At 37.5% G+C, this 24,389-nt stretch overlaps 1 protein-coding gene across 1 annotated transcript in view; it reads right to left on the reverse strand.

The window, feature by feature from the left end:
- Positions 1-3,973: 3,973 nt before the first annotated feature.
- ACTR3 (actin related protein 3) overlaps positions 3,974-24,389 on the reverse strand; it is a 29,578-nt gene continuing 9,162 nt past the window's right edge. The window contains exons 2-12 of the mRNA XM_032693536.1: positions 18,005-18,060; positions 13,654-13,778; positions 13,022-13,132; positions 11,963-12,058; positions 11,329-11,436; positions 9,063-9,206; positions 8,171-8,344; positions 7,702-7,794; positions 7,128-7,253; positions 5,290-5,373; positions 3,974-4,896 (exon numbers count right to left, since the gene is read on the reverse strand). Coding sequence (XP_032549427.1) covers positions 4,801-4,896; positions 5,290-5,373; positions 7,128-7,253; positions 7,702-7,794; positions 8,171-8,344; positions 9,063-9,206; positions 11,329-11,436; positions 11,963-12,058; positions 13,022-13,132; positions 13,654-13,778; positions 18,005-18,060 — 1,213 coding nt within the window. The 3' untranslated portion in view covers positions 3,974-4,800. The remainder of the gene's footprint in view (positions 4,897-5,289; positions 5,374-7,127; positions 7,254-7,701; positions 7,795-8,170; positions 8,345-9,062; positions 9,207-11,328; positions 11,437-11,962; positions 12,059-13,021; positions 13,133-13,653; positions 13,779-18,004; positions 18,061-24,389) is intronic.

Genomic DNA, 24,389 nt, shown 5'->3' on the forward strand with positions numbered 1-24,389 from the left:
TCTGAGGGAAATCAAAAAAGAAAAAAAAACAACCAAAACAAACAAACAAACAAAAAACCACAAAACAAAACAAAAACAAAACAAAAAAACAAACAAACCAAAACCAAACAAACAAACAACAACAAAAAAAAAACACCAAAGTGATGCTAACAACATATTTCTATTACTTTTACTGCCATGTAAGTTTGTCCTGCACAGAAAAGGCCATGGATCTCTTGCACAGACCTACCCCGCCAGCTGGCAGCAGGAGCACATTCAGCTCAGCCTGCCCAGCAGTTGCCTCCAGGCAGCTTTTCAAGTAATAACTCATTCATCCCAATAATACCTCAATGTTTGGTCACAATGTTTTCACAAAATGAAGAGATGAGCCTAAACCGACTTGGCTGCATGAAAATACAAGCTTTTAAGCACATTGAGCCAGTTAAACCTGGAGCCCTACATCAACTAGTGGAATAAAATCAAACTCCTGGAGAACAGTAAAGTGATCCAAGTTTGGGCAGGCCAGTCGGCCACTTTTTAGTGCTCCTTGCAATTTTCCATGCAAAAACAGCACTGTTCCAAGTCACTGGGCAGGCACAGGACAACAAAAGTGTAGGTCTCCTTTACAGAGTTATAGAATCATTTAGGCTGGAAAAGGCCTTTAAGATTACCTCATCTTTCAGCACATGGGGACAGCCTGCTTCTGCATCTAAGACTTCCTTCTCGAAGGATTTCCAGCCTTCCTGGACTCCTTTGCCCTTCAGGACTGTTTCCCAAGGGGCTCTGTCAACCAGTCTCATGAACAGGCCACAAAGCTGCTCTGTGACATCAGTCGCATTAAATCTTCCATTACACAATAAGCACAGTCACTTTGTGGAATATTTAATAGCAAAAAAACTATGTTGTTGTTTCTTATCTCAGATTTCTGCATGTCTATTTCATGTACTCCAAGCTTAATTTAAATTACAGGGGGGTAAGTCATAATTGCCTTCTTCATGTAACGTCCCCAATGACAAGCCTTCGGAGAAGAAAAATATAATTTCCCTTTTTATTTTTCCTTAAGTACCTGCCTTTGCAATTAACCTTTTGGGTGCTTTAAGCCCAACCCAGCACAGAACAACAATGGGAGGTGCAAGTTTCAGGAGAGCAGAGGGTTTTTCTGACATTACCTGTGCTTCATGTTGTACAGTGTGTGGTTTATATGATGCCTGGGATGACCTACCCACAGGCTGCTCAGCTCCTCCACCTCACCGGCAGCAGATCAGATTCAAACGTGGTGTTACAGGTGCAGAACACTCATGTGAACCATTTCCAGAGAGTTATTCCCAGTGTACAAGACCATAATTGAGTATTATGTCCGGTGTGTATAAGTATTAATGACTCTTCGTGCAGTCCAAGTTATTACTAGGAGCTGCTCATAGATTTTTTTAGCTCCTTAATGCACCAGAAGTCAGTTGTGGCTGTGTAACTTCTCTGAAATGATCTCTACAGTATAAAAAAAATAGAAAACATATTGCAAAACACTGCTACTTCATTCTATGAGAAAGTTCAGATGATTTTAGTTTACAGCTATAACAAATTAACTTCTGTGTAAGGGTATTTCTGCTTTCCCCTCCATTTTCTTCCACACAAATGACTAACAGAAGTTCAAAGCAACTTCCTTGGAGCCTCAGGAAGATGAACACATATTAGAACAAGTATAACAAAAGACTGAACTCCTACATCCCTGATTCATGTGCAGGTAGCTAGACAAAATTGCTCACCTGAGCAAGTCAGGCAACACGTGGGCTGCTCCTCAGCACTTGGGGAACCTCTTCCAAGAGCTGAGGTCCATCAGAGAGACAACACAGACACAGTTTCTCTCTGGAGCAGATTTCTAGTTCTGGGTACAGGATCAAGAGTTCGGTGCTAAAGGTGTCAAAAATCACACAGTTGTGGGCTGTTTCGTCATATTTATTAATTTATTTTTATTTTGGCAGCAAGGATCCCTTAACATAGGAAAAAACTCCGAGCCTTCCTCCTGAACATATGGCATTCATGATGAAAACCCCAGTAGTACCTGCACTGTTTGTACTTGAGTACAGCTGGAATGCAAAAACCATCTTATTTTACACTTGGCAGCAGGTCCTGCTCTCAGCCTGACACGTCAACTCTCCCTCCCATCATGGAGCTCACATGACCTGGCTCCATCCCTTGACATACCAGCCATTTGCTCATGCAGCTATGGCTGTGCCAGATGCACAGTCCAGCTCTGGAGGGCTCCTCAGCTCTAGGGAAGGCATTTCCGTAAAATCCCACCCTAACAGACCTGCGTCAGAAACTGCTCCCTCCTGGTGCAGACTGTCTTTCCCTATTCCTCCCCTATCCTGCAAGAGCCCAGCTGACACACAGCCCATGAGAACAGCCCACCTCCTCCTTACCCACCACAGCCAAATTCTGAATGTTTGGATGCCACCACTCTAATCCTGGCAGCTGTTCGCAAAGCACATTCACCCAGCACCCAAGCCCAGGGCATCTGGAATCCTTACAGCCTGTAAAGGTTCTGTAGAAAACCACATTTGCTTTAAGAGTCTCACCCAGAGCACCTCCCAGAGCCTCCCCAAGCCATCTGTGACCACTCAATCATCTGCACCACAACTCCCACCCCTGCACATCAACTCAGTTCTGCTGGAGCCTCTTCATCAACTGTCTCAGCTCATCCCATATACAGCAAGAGAGGCCCAAATATGACAGGAAAACCACACCTGATCTGTATTCCAAAAGATCCACAGAGCTGTGATTACATCTAGGGCTGCCTGCTTACAGCTTTCAGCTAATACACACTAGGCCCATCCTTCAGCTAAGAGTGTACTTATCTTCAGCTAAGATACACATTCTGTGCATCTTTGCACATAATCCTAGCAACCTACATACAGCTGGGTGTGACAGGAATAGGTATGCACTCTTTTTCTTTAAAATTCCTTACTCTTATGTATCTGCTTGTCAGGAACTTGAGCTTCTCAAGTGAACTTTTAAGGCTCTACTTTCTAGAGAGAGAAAAAAAAAATTGCCCTATCCTCAAGTCACTGTAGCATATCGAAAAACCCAGTCACTAGAGCATGATACAGTTGCAGACCCAGGACCGCTGGAAAAGCACAGCTTAAATTAACTTCTTTATTTTACACATATTTGACTATTGGTGTTTCTTACCACATGAATCAGTCAATAGTTATGATTCAAATAGTGAATTTTTAAAAAACTCTAAAAAACTGTAACACTGATAGAAAGATGTTAATCATAAAGTCTCATAATACAATTATTTAACAATTTCTTGTTTGGATCGTGTTCTGTTTGACTCCAGCATGTAAATTTTTACAGTGCTTTCTGTAAAAAACAATTTCCTATATTTATCCTTGTTTTGGAGTCACATTTACCAAGCTTTGAAGCGACCAGAAACTCTGGCAATTGATAAGCTTCCCTGAAAAAATCTGCGGCATCTTTGCAATTCAGAAGAAACCAGATCTCCCTCTTGTGGTCTTCTATGTAAATAGCCTTAACTACACCTGTGTGCTCAGAAGTGTCAAGAGTTTTCTTTCATGAAATATCAACAGAAATTCACTATATAAAGCGTTCTTCCTAGAAAGAATGAGAAGGAGATTGTTTTCACTTTATTTTTATCTACATGGTATTTTCTTGCAGAAAAACCACAGAGATTGAAAACGCAGTGCTGACTCCTGTATGCCACCACCTGAAAGAAAGTGGTGGGGAAAAAAAGTTACAGAACAAAGTAGATGAACAAACCTAACAGTGGAGGAGCCATTAGGTTTCTATAGGTAAGTGCTATCTAGCTGAACACACAAACTGCAGTTCTAAAATGCTCACACTTCAGTTACACAAAGCACATGACAATCTCTACCTCACAGACCAATCTTACTCCTCAAAAGCCACAGTGGATATGTAGGAACCCATGCTCAGAACTTCCCACTTTGTGAGATTAACAAGTCTGACACCAACATAAAAAGAAATTTTGTGCCTTTATTGGAATGGTGTTAGGCTTTAAATACACCAATTTTGATAACCTGATTATTTGGTTTAATTAGAAATGACACTACAGAACTGCAATACTGGTCCAACAGTCTTGTCTTTACTTTTTTTTTTCTTTTTTTAAAGCAAGAGATAGTATGAAAATGCACCAAGTAATCAGAAAGCACTAGCAGGCATCGGTTAATCCAAGATACTAGCTTCTTAGTTCCAAAAGCACTCGCATTGTATGGAACCCAGGATTTAGACTGGTCATGATTTGCAAGAGCTAGTTGCATGAGTCATGACTTTTTCCTCTTTTTTTTTCTTTTTTTAATTTACTTTCAAGTTGGTCACTGGTAAAATTTTTCCTCAAATATTACAGTTTCTTTAAGTCATATTTTTTTCCTCAAAGTATAAAAAAGTATGAAATATAAACAAGCTCCTGTATTGCACCCGTGAAAGGGTACAATGGAAGCATTAGAGAGCTGACTATCTACACACCATCAAATCCCATCAAATCTTGGATACTTCATTAATATACAAAATATCAGGGCACAGAAAGAACTAAAATCCACTTTTTTGTTTTGTTACGCACAGGTTCAAATAATCAATCTAAAGAAAAAAATGTGATCATTTTGGCTTTCCACTACATCCGCATGTTGATACACTTATTAAAATAATCCTGCTTAATTGTGTTTGGTCTTTTTCTTACTGTCAAGTCATGTTTGTTATCTTAATACCAGCCATCAGACAAACAAGTAATCAGAAAGACTCTTCCTCCTCCCCACTTCCCTATCCCTGACCCCTCCAGGGTCAGCTTTAAGACATGACTCCAAACACAGGGTTGTGACGACAGATGCTAGGACCAATCTCTTCATAATCTTTTTTGGTATGGCATACTTGGTAGAATTCAGGCTGCAAAAAGAAAGAAAAAAAGTTAGTCTATGATATATACACCTTGTTTGAACAATATTAACTTTTACGTAGCCATTGGAAAAAAAAGAAAATACAGATAGTATTAAGAAGTCCTGAAATCAATAAACATTATGCGTGGCTAAACACCAATGAAAACGTGTTCTGCCACAAAACTAAAATGTACTATTTAACAACTCATATAAAGCTGTACTTTGGCTTTAATCTGCTCTTTCAAACTCTAAAGTCTAACACAAAAACTTCAGAGAGTGTATTTGCTACCCGAGGCCTATCAGAAATCCCCCAACTGCATTTAATATGAAATGCAGGGGAGATGAGAACTCCAAAAGCTTAGTCAGAATGGCTCGAACATGCTCAGCTTTACAGGTAACTTACTGTGGAAGCCAGCATTGATCCTCCAAACCAAACTGCATATCTCTGCATATGGTGTGTGATGACTTGCACATCAATGGGCTTAGGCTACAGAAAGTAAGAGAGGAGAAAAGAAAGATTAAAAGTCACTTTTGCTGGTAAAAACTAGATCTATTTTTAAAGAAGTGTATCTACCAAGCTTACTTTCCACAAATTAGTATTTTCTTAAATGCTGTCTGTGTAAATTTACAATTATAGCATCAAATTTTCTCCTGTACAACCCAGATTAAGAAGCAGCTGTTGCTTACAGATCACCAGTTACCTCTTTTATCAGACATAAAGAGATACTTGCACTCACATCAATTTTTTTTCACACTCTATTTTCTGCTGAATTTCTTGATGGATATTTATGTAGTTGTAAGCATATATCCATATTACCAAGCCCATTCAAAAAAACACACCTCAGAAAGATAGTTTTTAAGTTTCACATTATTATTCTAACAAAGCATCAGTTGCAGACTGGAAGTTTACCTAGGACCAGCGCAGTGGTAGTCACACTTTTCTAAACTAAAACACTCATTCCAGTCAGCCATTCTCTTTCCCTCCATATTCACATAAACCTTCATTCCTTACTTGTGTTTATCAAAAATGGCAGTGAATGTAACAGTTTCAGAATTTGTTTCAGAACAACCTGCTGGAATTTGAAACCATATCTAAAAATGGCCTGCAACACATTTGCAAAATTCAAGGCAGTGAGTAACTGCTTGCCATGCCTGGCACTCTGAAGAATAATGACATCAGATTTCCTTATTCATGCCCTACTTTCTTACTGAGTGGCACAAGTCTAGTAAGGAGAACCGAGAATAAACAAGGTTACTTGGACTAGACAACCATGTGTAACTGAAATTTCAGAGTTGTCTACATGGCATATTAAGAAGCTTAGTGGGGGTTTAAGGGATTGTTTGAGTTCATCTAGCCAGATTACTACTAAAAAATAAGTCAGGAAATCACTTCAATTTTGCTTTAAAAGCACAATTTTTTTTTCTCTCCTGGTATACAGAATCAACAGAAAAATGTAAAAATTAGATCAGAGGTCTGAAGGGAAAAGAACACGAATTAAGGATTATGCAGTTTAGTGAAAACATGAAGTCACGGGATCATAAGATAACTTAGGTGGGAAGGGACCTCAGAATGTCTCTAGTTTGTCCTCCTGCTCAAAGGAGGGTCAACTACAAGGTCAGAGGAAGGTATTCACAGTTTTATCCAGCTGAACCTCAAAAACCTCCAAGGATGGAGACTGCACAACCTCTCTGGGAAGGCTGTTCCAGTGTCCAATTTCCCCGCAATGGAAAAGTTTTTCCTTTTATCTGGGTAGAATATCTTGTTTCTATTCATCTGTTGCCTCTCATACACCCACCACTCAGCATTGTCAAGGACCTGGTCCCACTTGATCAATAATCTTCCCACATGTACCGAGGTGCTGCTAATTAGGAGTCCCAAAGCCTTCGTTTCTCTAAACAAGGCTCCCTCAGCCTTTCCTCATAGGACAAGGGCTCCTGACTACCCTGGTGGCTCAACAATGAGCTTGTTTCATCTCCCTTATGTTTAAGTTCGAAAGACTGAGGATGATTTGTAACTAATCATCTTACTTCGTGCAGTAAGCACAAAGAAAGCTGGGGAGTGATCAACTGCCAATATGTAACAGGTGTAATACACAAATCTCTGAAGAGGTTCTGTAAGAACTTCATTTGAAGATAAAGACATTTCAAAGAACATCATCACTGCAATATGTCATCTGCATGTTTTCCAGGTAACAGGGGACCGACAGATGCTTGTTAAATGCATTGGCTGCACCAACTAACCTTCAGTCTGCCACCACTAAGTTCTTCACTAAGTTTCAGTCTGGCATCAACAGTCCTTTTCAAGTCTCGCTGTAAACGGCGACCGAAGTCCCTGAACATGGTTGAGCCTCCAGAGAGGACAATATTCTGTTTTGAGTAACAAAAATTGTTAATCACTTCTGAAAATGTGAGTCTCCAATTTTATCCAGTTGCTGAATTCTAAACATCTAAATATATTTTTTAAAGCTCCAGTTAGGAGGTATGCTTTTACTGTAAGATTTAAATTATTTACCACTTAAGTATGACAGAATACGAATTCACAAAGAGTTTGTCACATTAAAACTAGCTGTGCTTTAAAATCCATTTATGTCTTTTTACATCTCACCACTTTTGCTCATATTTGTGTTTCCCTAATGAAACACCACATTCTGAAAAAATGTAAGTGAACAACTTACTGAACTGCATATTGGATTACTTTCTACAGAAATGGTTAATTCTATTGTTTGGTGTGTGTCAGAGTTTCAAATACGTATTTCTATATAAAGCACAATTAATCTAAAACAAGCATTAAAAAAAATGCATTATAGCTACTGACCTTATATAGAGGACGTCTAACATCAATGGGACAATTTTGAATAACTTCATCTACTACTTCTGAGATTGGTTGTGTAAAGTCGGGATTAGCAAACTACAAACAAGAATAAAATTAAGGCACATCAATGTGGAGGACCACATATTGCAAAAGAAAGGAAAAGAAAAAAAGAGAAGAAAAGAATCATACTTTCATACTAGATGTCATGAAAACTAACAATGGAAATAGTTATGTTACATATTTTTGCTGCCATTTTTAAGTGTTTTATGTATCAACCTAAAGTAGTATAAAGATGAGTAGCAATCAAGAATCAAAGTCATGCTGACTTATAATAAATATATTTCTTCTTATTTGTAAATTTATTTCTATAAGCCAGGACAACAACTTCTTTACAAAGCTGCAAATAGAATTTATATGCTATCATCCAAAATGCACTTAAAACAGAAAGTGTAGACAATTCAAACAGACTTACCTCAGGATGAAAGAAAATCTCTGGCCCCAGGAATCTCTCATAGCCAACATCAATGGTAAACTCTTTCTTTGAGATAGCATTAATTCCAGTATACTGTTTAATCCACTTTGTACCATCTGTGTCATACTTGTTAAATTCTTTTACTAAGTCAGGGCAAACGTAACTAAAGCGCTCCTGAAAAATGAATATGTACAGTTAGAAGTACCCAAAGTATAGCAGAGAACCTGCTGTGAAATTTTTAGAAGCGTAGCAATTCAAACTTTTAAGAATAAGTATTAAATTGGCAGATAAAGAACAGGCCTCAAAACAGCTGGACTGACATTTCCTGTACACAGGTAGATAATGGTTCTGCTAGTACAGATCACTTCTGTGCAGCACTGAAAGCTCTTGCTGAGCTAAATTACTTTTCTTCTGCTTTTCCTCTGAACTTCTACGACTGTGAGAAATTAATTCTCAAGTACTTTGAAGAACTGCTATAGAAACAAAGTTTAAGTGTACTTTAAGCTGCATGTCTTTCAGAAGAGCTTTGTACTACAAAAAGAACATATCAAAGTTCAGAAAAACAGTAATTAGTTCTTTGCATTACACATCCCACCAAGAGCAATTGCTATGGAATATCACAATAACAACAGTAACAAGAATAATAACAACAGTAATAATGATAATGGAGGGGAGGAGAAAGGGGAGACTACAAGCCAAGAGTGAAATTCTAGGCCTAACTAAGTATAACCCAACTACATACCTTAAGTTTAAGCTATTTCATGTTATTACATTTAGACATTTTTATATCATTTAAAAACAGAAAGATAATAATTGAGATTATATTGCATTTTCAAAACAGATATCAGGCTCTGATCTAAAATAACCTTAATGTCTGCAATGTTTATATTACCTTCACTGCTTTAGCTGTTTCCAAGGATTGTTCAGGAGGAATTCCTACTTCTCGCTCCCTCAGCAGCTGCTGAATGAAGTATGTTATATCTCGCCCTGCAATTGGAATGTGTTTGATACAGCTGCCAATCACGTATCCTTCAGCCTGTGAATAAAATTAATGGGAGAAACACACTGATAAGAACTCCTGTCAATAAAGCTAAGGAGGGAGAGAGAAAGACATGGAGTCTAAACTCCCATTCACTACCTGTGATTGTGAGGCTGAAGCCCTTTAAGACTGGCTCATTTAATTACCACAAGACCAATTCTTCACAATATAGCCTTATTTTACTTTGCATTGCATTGGTTCACAATTCTTACAAGGTTAGGAGGAACAGAAAGGTCACTACAGTACATAAGGCAGACAAATGGCTATACTCACTATTCCTTGGCCTTTATTTCCTCTTCAAAATGAGGTTACTCTTACCAAAAAGGTCAAGGAACCTTTTTCATGAAATATTATTTTAGAATAAATGATGTGGCCCTGCAGTCACAGCCACTGATGTAAGGCGTTACAATCCACATGAACCAAAATTAATTTTCTGAAAGCAGGGAGAAAATGCATCATTTCAGCACAGCAATTGAGACTGCTTAGAACATCAGACTGGCCCATACTCATCCATCAGCCTACCCTTGCAAGTCACACTTGTCCTGAGGACCAGTATCAAGGCATTAAAATTATCTGTTCTAAACATAGAAACCAAGTCTTAAAGACTGACCTTCAATCTTACCAGACCTGCTATATCCAAACAGATGAATCAAGGTATCATACTGATATTAAATGCTTAAGTTTTCCTACATACACACCCCTTACATTCATATAAAAAATTCTTACTAACCTAAAAAATAATAAAGTCATAAAAACATGTACCACTATTGTTAGCTTCAGTACAGAGAAGTATTTGCTAATTCCTCTTTATCTATTTATGATAAAAGTGATAGACCACTGTTGACAATTTGTTCAACATGCTTAAAAATTCCAGAAATCATCAAGCAAATGGCATTCTGCAAAGGAGCTTAATGCTTCCAAGGGAGATGGAATACCTACTCTTATTTTAATTGGAAAAAAAAAACCCTAAACTCAAAAATCAAGAAAAGTTCAACTCTTTTAAGCAGAAATTTAAAATATAATTTTAAAAGTTTACCTGTAGAAGGTCTGAAGTGTCAGTTGACTCCTAAGTCTTATTAAAAATATGCCATCTTGGATGAACAGTCTGACCAAAGATTTAGTCACTATATTCCCCCAAAATTAATAAGAAATTGCTACGACAGCATACGTTTGATCACCACCAGTGCTACTATTTGTTATAACAAAGAATTTTTAAAAATTGATGTTACTGTGGCATGATAAAGCTTTGTATAGATTTTTGTCTTAAAAACTACAACCTAACCTCATTTTGAAAATACAAATGAATTTGGTATGTAGGCATGAATTTACTTCCCAAGTAAAGATGGGCAGAAATCTATAACCAGCCACTTGAAACAAAGCTCACTATTAAATATTCCAATTATAAAATTTCAAATATGTAGCTTTGTAAAAGGAAATCCATACCTGCAGTAAAAGCAGTAATTTGACAGTGAAGAAACTGCAGCTGTAAGTGTTCAATATTTAATAAAACATTACACAGTTGTATAAGTTTTTGCTTTTAGCAAACTTTATGTATTGGAACAGATATTTAACATTAATTAACCTTGAGGGTTGCTTTTTTTCAGTCAGGCAGGAACTTTTTTTTTGCTGATGTATCACAGCATATGACAAAACACTGGGCAGCAGATGGAGAAAAACTGTAAACAATACTACATCTACCCTCAAATACTTCCCCTTATTTCTATTTTATAAAAAATCGACTGAGTCAAATGAAAAAAAAAGTTTCCAAATCTTTGGAACTGACTGTTGTAAAGAGCATATGCACTCTCACCAGCAAAGCAAACTGGAGATGTGCTAAAGCAATATAATTTCATCCATCACTTGGCACGGCCTTGGCAAATCACCTTTTTTAAGGTAAGCCACTGAAAGACAATATGCCTTGACAAATTGAGGGTGTTCTTCAAGAGTTTCTGCACTACAAAATAAACCAAAACTCACACCCACAACCCTGGAAATTATCCCCTGTATATTATTGAAGATTCCTAGCTATACTTTAGTCTGTGTAGGTGTATACTTCCGAGATCTTACAGGACAAACTGTTCTCCAGTTAATTGTTTCTGTAGTTTTGAAGCACACTTACCACAGGAATAACGTGAGTGACACCATCCCCACTGTCTATAACTGTGCCAGTCAGCGTTCGTTCTCCTACTTGTCTTGACGTCCAAGATGCAGCTAAGGCAAGGACAGCCTGGGAAAAAACACACACCAAAGCCAAATCTTAGTAAAACCACTGTATTGCAGATCCCACTTTACATCACCTCTCCCAAGAACATCCAGACTAACACCCCCATGGTAATTCACAGCATGGAAACTGATTTAATAATATTATATATGTTTACACAATAGCTTAGAAAAAAGAGGCTGCAGAAATGTAGCTTTTGAATCCTGTCTGATGCTACGTTAGCCATGCTCAAACATCTTCTTTTGTTACTTTATATAGAGAGGGATTAAAGTCTTGGATTAATACAATTATTATGATGTAGTTTGGTTTTTTATTTATTTATGATGCAACAGATATTATACTCCACTGCTTAGAAGCCTTATAGAAGTAACAGAAGAACAGTACCCAGCTAACTGACCAGAGAATCAATGCATATCAAACATGCAGTGGTGGAACTGCTAACCAGAAAAACATAAAATTATTCCAAACAGGAAATTAATTTTAGCCCAAGGAGAAATACTGTAGCTCTAACTTTCAACAGTCCTGCCCTTACCTGAACAGCAATATATAGCCCTGGAACGTTGAAAGACTCAAACATGATTTCAGCAGTATATTCTCTATTTTCTGGAGTATTTAATGGAGGCTCAGTCTGTGAGACAAAAAAATACCCCAAGTTTTTACTTACATTCAAACCAAACACTTGACTTTGAAAAAAAACAACCATCAAATCGTAAGTTTTGAAAGATGAGTCATTCAACAACAATAGAATGTAAAAATAGTAATGTGCAGAGCGTGCTTAAGAATTTATGCAAATTGCATTAAAATAAAGAAACACAGAAGTGCAATAAAAACATTACTGTAATTATTGCTTAAGAATTTATATAGCAGGCCCCCTTTGTGAGTTGCTTAGCTCATTACAACTTTTGATTTCATTTGAAAGAATCAAGGACTATCAATCAAACTATGTCAAAAGATGCAGTTTACCACATTTTAAAAATGACAATTTTTAAACTTTCTCAGTGAAAAGCGCTATTTTCCTTCGGAAGGCAATCACTATAAAGCAAGTTGATATGCTCAGCTGTAGAAAAGTACTCAAGTGAGAGAAGCTGGCAACAACATACAAATATGCCATGAAGATTTGAACATTGACCTTAATTTAGATCAAATCTGCCCAAGTATGACAGTCATTCCAATTTCACGGAAAAAAAATCCCAAAATTCACTCTCTAGATATGTCATCCAAATGGCAGCACTGTAAAAACAAAGTAATTGCAGCTGTGTAAAGTCTAAACAGACAATTTTTTTTTTTTTTTGCCTCAAAAATGTAGACTTGAGATCATTGAACTCAGTGTAGAAGTAAAAGAAAAAAACTGGTGAATCAGACACAATTTGGAGGGAAACAAAGAGAACAGAAAAATGTTTGCAGTTCAGACACACTGACTTTTTTAGAAAAATTAAAGAACCTGGATGGGATAAGCCAGGTCAAGAAAGTTCCAGGTAATTGATTTACTTCACTTTTCACAGTATGCATATTTATATTTAAGAATTTACAGAAGTCAGCGCATTCTTATTAGTCATATACCATGTCTTATGTAGGACATAATTTTACTTACCAAAAGAAAATAATGATCCTCGGGTTCTGCCCTTAGATATTTAAAGATTACTTGCTCCATAAACCTCTCCATCAAGTCCCAGTCTTCAACTATACCATGGCGGATAGGCCACTGTTGCAGAAAAATATCAAATTATAATTGAAATCATTTATCAACAGTTTTCAACTGCAGTATGATCTACACATGCAAGAAACCTTGCTTTAAGTTCTCCCTAATGTGACACCAATGAAAAATTCTGATTCCAACCATGAACAGCAGAGACAACACATTGCATTTTTCTCAGTACAACAGAATGGTGGCACAGGATAAACCAAAGGTTCCGCCCAGCCCAGCATCGCAACTCTGATGCTGCTGACAGAAGTTGTTAAGGAATATGAAAGAATGAAGTATTTCTGCTTAACATCCTCCCAGCCTCCCTTCACTTCAAAAGAAATATATATTCACATACTGTCTTGCAAATTCCCACAGGCTTCTGAAGGTCACCAAAACTAATACCATTTAATTACCATTTAAACAGAGTTGATAAAAAAGTATTTAAGTTACCAAAAAAGTATTCTCAAGATGATGTTTACTGTTACAGGCAATGATTTCCAAATGTGTTAGAAAGTGGTTTTAAACATTTCTCTTAATACCTTGGTTGCATAAGTTGGTTTTTCTATTGCTTCGTCCCCAATAAAGAAGTCTAAATCATCAACACCTTTCAAAACCCTCCTTTGTGCTTGATCGACCACTTTTGCCGACTCTTTGATAGCAATACCTTTAACAGAGAACACAGACAGTATTGCAGATCATAAATCTTGAACTAAAGAAAGAAAACCAGCATTGAAACATAGACATACTAATTGCATTTATCCTTTGTTTCAAATATAAGCACAGAAAAGCTAAATAAAACACAAATAACTTGAATTCCAAACACAGATGAACATAATTTATAAAGATAACATAATTCAGATCTAAATGCAAATTGTTAGACACCAACATGCAATCAGGGAATAAAATAAAATATAAAAAGAATCTCTAAAATATGGTATCCCTACAGATCTCATTTTAATCAACAAGTTGTGGGAGCGTGCAGAAAATTAGCACACAATTATTATTATTATTATTATTGTCATTGTTATTCTTTAAAAAGGAATGCTGTTACAGAAGCTGCATAAAAAAAAAAGAAAACCTATTGCCTTATATAAATGAATGTTTTATTTCACTTGCACCAATTTGATTTCTGGATGTACTATGAAAGTGAGATATGGCACGAGAAAGGGACCGAATGGGAACTAAACCAAAAAAACATACAAAGAATGCAGGAAGGAAGAAGCAGGAGAAAATGTAAGGCATACAGAAAAATAAAATTGGACAGAAATAAAAGCGGCATTTTTAAAAGGACAGAAATTTGTATGACCACATAATGCATCTTTAGATGCTTTAAAACAAATTTTCACTAAGTCTGTGTAAAATGTCTCCCTTTAAATCCTACTCTTATCTTATTTTTAAGAATGAGATGGAAAATTTCACTTAAGAAAGACTATAAATCTCTCTGTCACTTTAAGGAACAACTGGCAAAAGTTAAGAGCTTCTTTCTTGACAATTCATTCCTTCTAGGATAACAAATATAGTTTTTATGGCTAAGGCTAAATACAGTATCCTGGAACAAGGGATCAGTGATTAGATATCACAGGAACACAGATGTTCCTCTCCTTCACCTTTCGCATCACCTCGCCCCCAGCTACCAGGTTTGCAGAACCAGCAATATCTGCTGTATTTTTTTAAATCTTACTAATTGCCTTTAAACACAATCCTTTACACAAATCAGGAAATTCATATATACATATATACACACACACATATATATACATATGAGAAGCATTAATATCAGCCTCAACTAGTCAAAGGCTGTGCTCCAAGCTCCAAGCCCTTTCAATGGTAGAAGCATTTTTCTAATTCTCACCTTTGGTAAGAAGGTATGTTTACTCTCAATAAAAATCTCAAGTTATGAAATCAGCTGCTGCAGCCTCCAGCCCACCAGACAGGGCAGCACAGCTACATCAGCCTGCTAGGATCCAAAGCACCCTGACTTCACTGATGCTCCCCATCCTCCTCCCTTCTCTTCCCAGAGAGAGCAACACAAGCTGAGCTGTGCAGCCAGAGAAACTAAGAAGTGGAACGTTGTGAAAGATTGAACAGGATGAAACAGAAGTCATTATTTTGGGCTCTTCAGGAAGAAAACTGAATCATACTGCAACTTCTGTAGCTGCTTACAGGAGAGCAGAGAGGAAGCAGAAGGCTGGAGGAAGCCAAACAACATGGGGGGACAGATAGGAAGCAGAAGCTAAAAACTGGGGGAAGATGTTGCAAGGCCAGGGCTTGCTGCAAGTGAAAAAACAACCTTGACAAATACTTTTCAGTTCATCATTACAGATTTCACACATCTGGGGAAATTTTTCTCTCCAGATGTGTGCTATCTTCAAGAATTTTCAAGTTAAATCTACCACTTGCCACAGGATTATATTCACTCTCAAGTCCAAGTGGTTTCACTCTGTTAACAAGCCTAACATGAGAGGTCTCAATATTTTGCTGCCCTTGAGCTCAGCCTGTTCACCCTGAGTCTGAAAGGCAGAAGTTTCAAGCAAACAACCTGAATCAAGAATCATATCCTGAAAATACAAACAGGAAAATAAACCTTGCTGACACCAGAGCTGGGGTTACTGCAGTGTCTAAGACCAGGTAGCACTCCAGGGGTACCCAGAGCCATTGCTTTTGGTTTGCTTGGCATAAGAATTAAGAGCTTTTAGGAAAAAAAAAAAAAGAGAACATACTTGCGTCAAATCAATTTTTGTGCTGAAACACTACTCAAGCCAGTTTTTCCTTTTAAAGGTAAAGAAAAGGCCATCAACTATCACAGATAAACTAAAACAGATGACAAATCAAGGGAACTACTTGGTAATGGAAAGATGCTGACTCCTATTTTAACATACAGCAGGAAAAACCTGATTAACTGAATAAAAATCAAGTAAAATCAATGATATAAGATCCAAAAATCAGCCAGGGAAGAAAGCAGTGAACCCAAGTCTCTTTTAAAAAATCAGCCCAATATATCCTCGTTTACTTCACTTTCCATGCAAGCACTTATCATCTCTACAGAAGCATATTCAGATTTAAATAAAGAACACAGCATAAGGAGATAAAAATTTTTTAAGAGCAGGAGTAAATAAGATAAGCTGCAAGGAAACAAAGCAGAAGGAATGCTGCTCCAACCTGTTTAACAGCAAACATTAATTTTAGAGAATCAAAGTGATAAAAAGCAACCGCCACTGCTGGAAGCCGAAGGAGAAACCAAACCATTTTTCCACTGGGGATAATATTAAGGAAATTAAAGACACCAATGTGCTTTGAAGAGATCCACAATATTTGGAACATTTCACTTTGAAACTAGGAACTGCTGTACTCTATTTTCATTTCTCTAATGTGGATTACACCAGTGCTCTTCTATTTCGTTCGAGGCAGAGGATTAACACAAACTCACGCAGTCAGTGTAATTATCTAACTTGGGTTGCAGTACACATGAGAAAAAGGCCTTTTTTACTAACAGAATTACAGTCAAGGACCATTTCAGCTCTAGGAGCATCTAAACTGAGCATCCTTTTTTAAATACACCACACTAGATCAAAAAAAAAAACCCTCTCATTTCCCCCCTTTCTCTTCTACTTTTAACAGCATTACTGTTGTATAAATTTCTCTGCTTAACGATCTGACAGGTCATTTCATTCCCAAATTTGTTTAAAATGTCATGATATTTCTTCTCCATTTTTGGAACAAGAAAGTGATATTAAAATTAAATAAGCCAAATCTGAAGATGCAGAAAAAGTATGAAAACTCTATTTATCTCAAATTAAATAATCATTTTGCCATTTACAACTTAATGACTGCTAAGAAGTTTAAAGAGCAATATAAGAGGGTTTCAGTAAACTTTTTAATCTAATGTTAGAATTTTTGTGTGAAGACCAAAACTGTAGCATGTTTTATACATCACTGAGATAAACCAAATGAAGTTAATGTAGAAAACCAAAACAAACTAAGAACTACATATTAAAAGCCAAAGCAGAAGACATTTAAAAGATTCTGTTAATGCATTCTCCTGTTCTCATACAAGTACATGAATTAGCCTTAGCTTTCCATGAAAATTGCTTTTTGAAGTATGTTTCCTAGAAAAATTAACACAGAGCCAGAACTACCAAGTTCTATTTTACAGTGGCTGTGCTAAAGTAGTATTAGTCCCAGGTCTCTTCCTGTTGTATTTACAAGGAAACTGGGTGTGCTAATTATTCCTTTTTTACCAGGATGTAATACGTGATTACTTTGGCACGATGAACAATGACTAACTGCCAAGTGGTGTAGGGGGTCAAAAGGTGAAGCATTTCTAAAGGAGGCTGAGTGAGCTCCACTCTCTAGAGTAGAACTGTATCACTTCAAGTGGGAGAAACAGTTTAGAAAATAGGGAGTGAATAAATAAGCTGTTCCACATGGGGAAAAAATGGAAACGTTTTCTTGTTCTATTTGCAAAACACAGTAAATTAACATCACTGTAATACTGACAAACACCTGGAAGTATAACATTTTAAACCCTAAAAATATTAAACCATATAATTTTGAATTTTTTCTATATTTACAATCAGCTGAAGTTTTACCAGATAAATCACTAACAGGGGAAGATCCTTCTAAAAAGTAAATATAGCCATGCTACTGGACTTTAACATGACTTCAATTTCCAACAAGTTACATTCACTAAAAAAGGATACTAACACATGAAGTTATCTTTCTAAACTGAGTATCCATAACAAAACAGAACAGAGCCACACTATTACTCTGTGTCATCTCTCAGATGTCTTCTCAAGTTGCTTGTTTTTATGTTTTGGGTTTTTTTACATAGCATGTTATAGAAACTCCAAGAGTAACTTCAACATTCATACACAAGTAACAAATACTTACATGAAGGAATAATGAACTGGGGTTCAGTATTACCCGCATATCCAAGCTTTGTATACCTGTTGAGGCAAAAAAAGGATTAGGTTATAATATTCAATAACACAAACACCAAGGATACTTCCCTTTTTAATGAAGAGACCCCTCTTCCCTTATCAGAAAGACCCACCGATTCTCCTTTAAAAACAAACAAACAAAAAAACCCCAGGCAAAATAATAACTCTTTTTTTTTTTTAAGTGTAAAACAATGTTCCCTACCACAGATCAAGCATCGCTGCCAAATTCTACTGTAGTAAAATTTTACTAAAGAATACAAAGTATGTAATTCAATTTATCACTGCTTAGGAGTATAACTTTGTCAGAGCAGTTCCTTGCTGCTCAGCAGTTAGCATTTCTATGGAAATATTTTCATACTATAAATATTAGTGGTAGAAGTGTTTTTTAACTGCTAACTATGGGGGAAAAAAGCTCCTCTGTCCATGGACTGCCAGCTGGGCATGTGGCAGGGCTGGCCATCATCATCACATCACATGCATTTCCCAAGATGTGCTACTGTAGGTGGCAAGTACTGACAGCTGAAAATGACAAGTAGTAGCAAAAGACATTCCATTTAACAAATGAGAAAGTGTTAAAATGTGTTTAATAAGTTAAGAAAACAAGAGGAAAATAACTATATGCCTTCATCCACCCAATCTCCAGAACGAGCTATGGATATATACATCATCTTCCTTGTCATGATATAAGAAAACTGAAGAAATTAACAAAGTATTCATGAAAGTAACTACAAAACTCAGGGTACTAAACAATCCAGCTGCTAAAATTTTTCCAAAGAGTTACCAATAGCATAAGCAAACTCTAAAACATGCAGACCAAATTGCACTGCTTTAACTTCAGAGTTAGAGTCTACCCACATGTTTTTAACCAACACAGACATGACAAGTTCTCATTTTCTGTGTACAGTCAGACAGCTGCACTAACTAAATTAGCACCATCAGCAAAAGCACAGAGCACTGTAGTAGCACCTCTACAGTTTTCAGCACTCTGACATAAAACTGGAATATGTTAGGAGGTGTAGGGCAGGACTAACTTTAACAAGCCATAAATTCCTGGCAATAACACAGCAAAATGCCTCCCAACAAATACAGCAAGAAGTTGGGTTTCCCAGGCTGGAAGAGGGGTGCTGCTGCAGAAGGTTCTGCTGTGATGCCACTCACGAAGTCGTGATCAACTTGTGCACGTGCCCACACACAACACCCACACAAATTTCTATCACTGACGCTAATGGCACTCATCAGTGCTGGGCCAAAAGACACATATCCTCAGCAGGAAGGTGTATTTCTTTCCAAATAGCAAAATGATTAACACAGGACCCCATCTGACACCAAAAATGCTTAGCAAGAGATGTATTTTTGAAACTGTGAACCTGATCTTGTGTGGAACACAAGATAACAGCTGGGAGTAACCATGCAAAAAACCTGACATTATCAACAGGAACATTTATTGGAAAAAAAAAAAAACCAATAAAAACTTCACAGGCAAAAGAAAATAAATAACAGGAAAGAAAAAAAAAAAACACCTAAGTACCAGAAAGAACTTCAGACCTCATGAAGTCATCAACATTAGGCACTGTATGTGCCTCAACTCAGGACACACAACTCAGATTTTGCACACAAGTTTGGTTTTAATTTTCTTCTTAAATATCTTGTTCCCCAAAGAAATGTCAAGAATTCCACCAACTGATGCATCAAACCTATAATGCAGAGTAAAACTGATCACTGTATCTAGAGCGTTTTAAGAGGTTTTTAGTGCCACAATTAAGAAAACCAGTAAATACTGACTCACTCCCTCTACCTTCTCCTGCAAACCAAAACTGTGGCATGTAGATTTTAAAGCTAAATCTACACAAGAACTTTGGAACCTGATGACTACATAAACCTACAACTAGATTAGAAGTGCCTTAACAAGCAAAAGAAGTTAAAACTGTTTGATCATTAAACTCACTATTTCAAAGAAAGCAAAAGCTAAACTGCTGCAGGTAACAGGCAGCTTAGTTGCTTGTGGGTAGCAATCTGCCCAGCACAAACACAGCCAGCAGACTGAAAAAAAAAAACAGTCACACGAAAGATGCATTTTACATAAAAAGACTATTCAGACATAAAATCAGCATATATAAAAATGCTATGGCCTACTCAGCAAGAAGTGTACTACTGACTCATGAAAAAAAAAAAAAAAGTAGTGCATTTTTAGACTTCCAAAAAAAAGAAAAAAGAGGGGAAAGTCTGCATGACTTCTGGTCTCTGAATATCAAAGCATTTTATCAGCAAGTCTCCACTGTAGTCTCCAACACAATGTTTCACACCCCCAGCGTGCCAAGACTTCCTTGCCACAACTCCCTTCCGCATCCCGAACGCCACCACTGCTTGCCCAGGGTCAGGGAAGGACCCACTGCTCCCTCAGACTCCTCAGGCCTGAGGGTACATCCAGTCTGCTGCCGTGCTCCCATGGAGACTGAGAACTCAGAGCTTTGGACAGTGGTACAATAAAGACTAAGCCTGATTTTCATAACTAAACATATACAGAGATACTCTTGAGTCAAAATGGAGTCTAAACATGTGATAGGTCAGACAAAAGGTAACTTAAAACTGATTAACAGCTGATAAAAACTTTCAGTTCTCCAAATGCACAATCTAGTAACAAGGGGTTCTTTACAAATTAACTTGCAAAGATGAGGCTTTATTCAGACTAATCAGATCAATTCTATCACTGGAAGTACATATCTAAATCACATGAAAAAAAATACCATAGGCAATCCAGATTCCACAAAGTACACAGTTTCCACAGACAGTTCATACATGGCAACGTGTGTCTGACTAAAGTATGATTCACAAGGGAACGAGGCACACCCTGTCTTCTTCAGAGCTGCAATCACTGCCAGTACAGAAAAAAATCCTGATATTTAAGATATGATAAGGCAGTGCCAATATTAGATCACAGTTTTCCAGTAAATCCTGGCTTCTCTTGCTTGCAGCATAGCACTGAAGAGTGGTAGGAGGGACTTCCATAGAGATAGGAAGGTACATTTCATTTAAGAAACCTCAGATTCAGCTTTCCCACACTGAATTTGGGGCACTCAGCAGTAAGTGTAAGGCATTGCACACGTGAGTATAAAGGTATAAGCAGATTTCTATTAAAATCTGTAACACAGAACTGATTTACAAAATCCCAGAGGTGAAAACCTGAATTTAACCTCAATTGTTCAGATGGTTTCCTTTATTTCTCCACTACCTGGAGTGTGTTTCTGTGGCCTATCAGCTCACTTAAAAAAAAAAAAAAAAGGAAGAAAAAACTCTTAAAAACAAATATGGCAAAAAATTTGTTGGATAATCGTGACCTTCAGATTTACTTCAGAAGATTGGCTACAGAGTATCCAAGAACATTCCACAAAGTCTCCATACATATGTGCCAGTATATAGAGCACCGTACACATACACACCCCTTCCATAGTATCTATTAATTTACACATACATGGCGCTAATATTGCCCAGTGACTTCCCTGCAACACCTTCTCCAAAAGGAAATGGGGTCTCACACACCACCCTCTGACCTACACAGATGTAATGATGTGACAAACAAAACATGATTTTTTGTAAGGGACATTCATAGCACAAACAGGTTGTGGGTAGCAACCAATGAAGGTTCTGAGTTAACTCCACTAACCCATATCTCAGCTGCCAGTGGAGAAACATCTCTAGTGTCACATCAAATTCACACCCCGAAACTGCACCTCAAGTCTGTGCTGATCTGCCTGGGAGCTCTCTGGAAGGACAGCCAAAGGGCTTTCCAACAATGTTCTCAACTGCACTAATGGGATTTCTTACATGTGCTCTCTCACCTAGAATAGATGTTTCCGAGGCCAGGACATGAAAGCAATGTCACTTGAAGGTTACTTACGTATTAGTCACAGACAATTTTAAAGCCAAAAGGAAATAGCACTGAGGGTAAGAACTTCTAATGAGGCTGTCATTAACAGAACCTCCTTCTGCAAACCACAAACTGACCATGTGCCTTTGCTCCATTTCTGTCCTGCCCACAACAGAGGTCATACACTCTCCCAAGTTATACGCCCTGGCTCTAGCACAACTGCAATGGTAACAAAGGAGAGGAACAGGGGGACAACTGTTTTGTGGGTAATTACTTTGTTCAGCTGCTCCGAGTACAATAGAAATGGGGGGCCCAACACGAGTTGTGTGTCATTTTACTGACAGCTTAACACAAAGACACCAATTAGCCAAGCACAAGCAGAGAAGAGCACCTGAGGACAAATGTCACCTGACCTTCAACTCCTGTAGAGCAAATCCAGGTTACAGCCTTCCCCTCAACTACTCCTAATGACCTAACTAAAAGCCATTTCATGCACAGGACACTCTTAGATGCACAAACACGAATAAGACACACTTTAAATGCTGGTCCCACTGGAAAGATGCAATGCAACTTGAAAAACAAAAAAACCCAAAAATGCTTTTCTGTGAGAAGGGAGGAGTAATGCAAGCGGGAGTAACAAACCCAAAACAGTCTGGAAGGAAAGTTAGGATTAGGCTAAAATCAAAATGATCTCCTTCTTGTTTACCTTCAAGGTGCATAAAGTTAGAAAAACAAGTATATATAAGGATATTGTTTTCAGAGGGCTTTTTTTTGTTCGCCAAATTGCTCTCTTCATGATGGCTCTGAATTACTGTCCACCATCTGAGCCACAACCCTTCTCTGCAAGCTCTAACTCAAAATGCAACATATCCTTTGATTGTATCTCAGCCTGCATGATGCAACAGCCTTCCCAAGCAGAGTAACCTGTACAGCACACATGTTGGCCTGCACGTGTAAGTTCTAAAATTCCACTCTGGTGTGTACCACAGCCTGCACATCAAGCGCAGCAAAGTTTTTTTAACTAAACACACCTCAAGTCCTGTGCACAACCTGTCCAGGGGGTCTTGCTCCAAGCAAGTTTAACATTCAGTGATGGGATTAGGCTTTACACAGAGTTAAATGCATTTACTCTTAAACATAAGCTGATACTGCCTTGTAAGGTGTCATTCTTGCTCAGGCAGCAGGAGATCTGTACTCCACATCCTCTTCCATGCAAATGGGTTTAGAGCCAATCTCCCATTTCCCATGACAGCCTCTTGCCATCCCCTTATGAACTCTCCTGAGGCAGGAGCGCTTTGCATTTCTTTCCTGAAAGTACGAGGAAAAGACACCCAGAAAGGAGGGCCAAGGACAGAAAGTGAGATGATTGCAACACGCATCATGCAACATACATTCATTGCTGGTTAAATTACTTTTAACTCTAAAAGAACTGTAATTAAGTAAGCAGGTTATAGAAGGCACTACAGAAAAGCTCAGAGTGGGGATAGTCTGAGGAGGACATACATGTGGTAAATATATTCAAAAAAGTATGAAATAAGTCATATGGCAAAAACTTGAAGTTTTAAACAGAATAGAAAGGGATTCTGCTTTTCAATACTAGCTCTTTACAGATGGTCTGTCCATCAAAGACTTCATCAAAAAGGGCTTAATATCCCTTCCTGTTTTAACTGAATAAATTCTACACAGACAATTATAAGTTAGATACTACGTTTATACTGTCTGATGTCTTCTGATAACAGCTGCTTTAAAAAAGAAGTGGAAAATTTCTCAAACATGGATGAATCCCTAGTCTCCATACACAGAGCCTCATGTGACTGAAAAGCCTGAACAAGACTTTATTTTTTATATTTGTTGCCTTTCTTTTATCACTCTTCTTGTACACCACATGAGACTGAAAAGCCTAGGAAGTATTTGCTTTTCAAATCCCTGCAAGGAGAAATAATGAGAAAATTACAGTGAAAGAGGAAAGCCACTTTGCCCCTTTAAAAAAAAGGTCCCAGCTCTGGTATCAGGTGTAAATTGGTTAAGCAGCAGATCAGAAGTCCCCGAAGAACTGATTATATTAGGAAAATGGGACTTGTATTAATAAATTAGTTTACTCTTTTCAAATGTCCTTGATAAAACACAAGACAGTTAAAGACTTTAAAGTGAGTCATGCTTTTTATATTTTATATCTTTACTTAATATATATTACCTTTTACACATTACTAGTTTACAATTTTAAATAACAACTGCTTTTTTAAAATATTTTTGATCAACAAGTGTTTCAAGTAATCAATAGTGAAAGCCAGAGAAATAGTTCTATAAATGAAAAAAGCACACAAGATTGGAAGTGCTCTCAGATGAAGAATCTTGTTAAACTGTAGCTGAGATGCATGAAGGGATGGTAAAAGGGAGTACAATATTTCAACAACACAGAAGACCCCACCTGGACAGCAGAGATGTTACAAATCTGGCAGTCTACAACCTT

Source organism: Chiroxiphia lanceolata, chromosome 7, assembly GCF_009829145.1.
Source record: "Chiroxiphia lanceolata isolate bChiLan1 chromosome 7, bChiLan1.pri, whole genome shotgun sequence".
NCBI classification, from domain to species: Eukaryota; Metazoa; Chordata; class Aves; order Passeriformes; family Pipridae; genus Chiroxiphia; species Chiroxiphia lanceolata.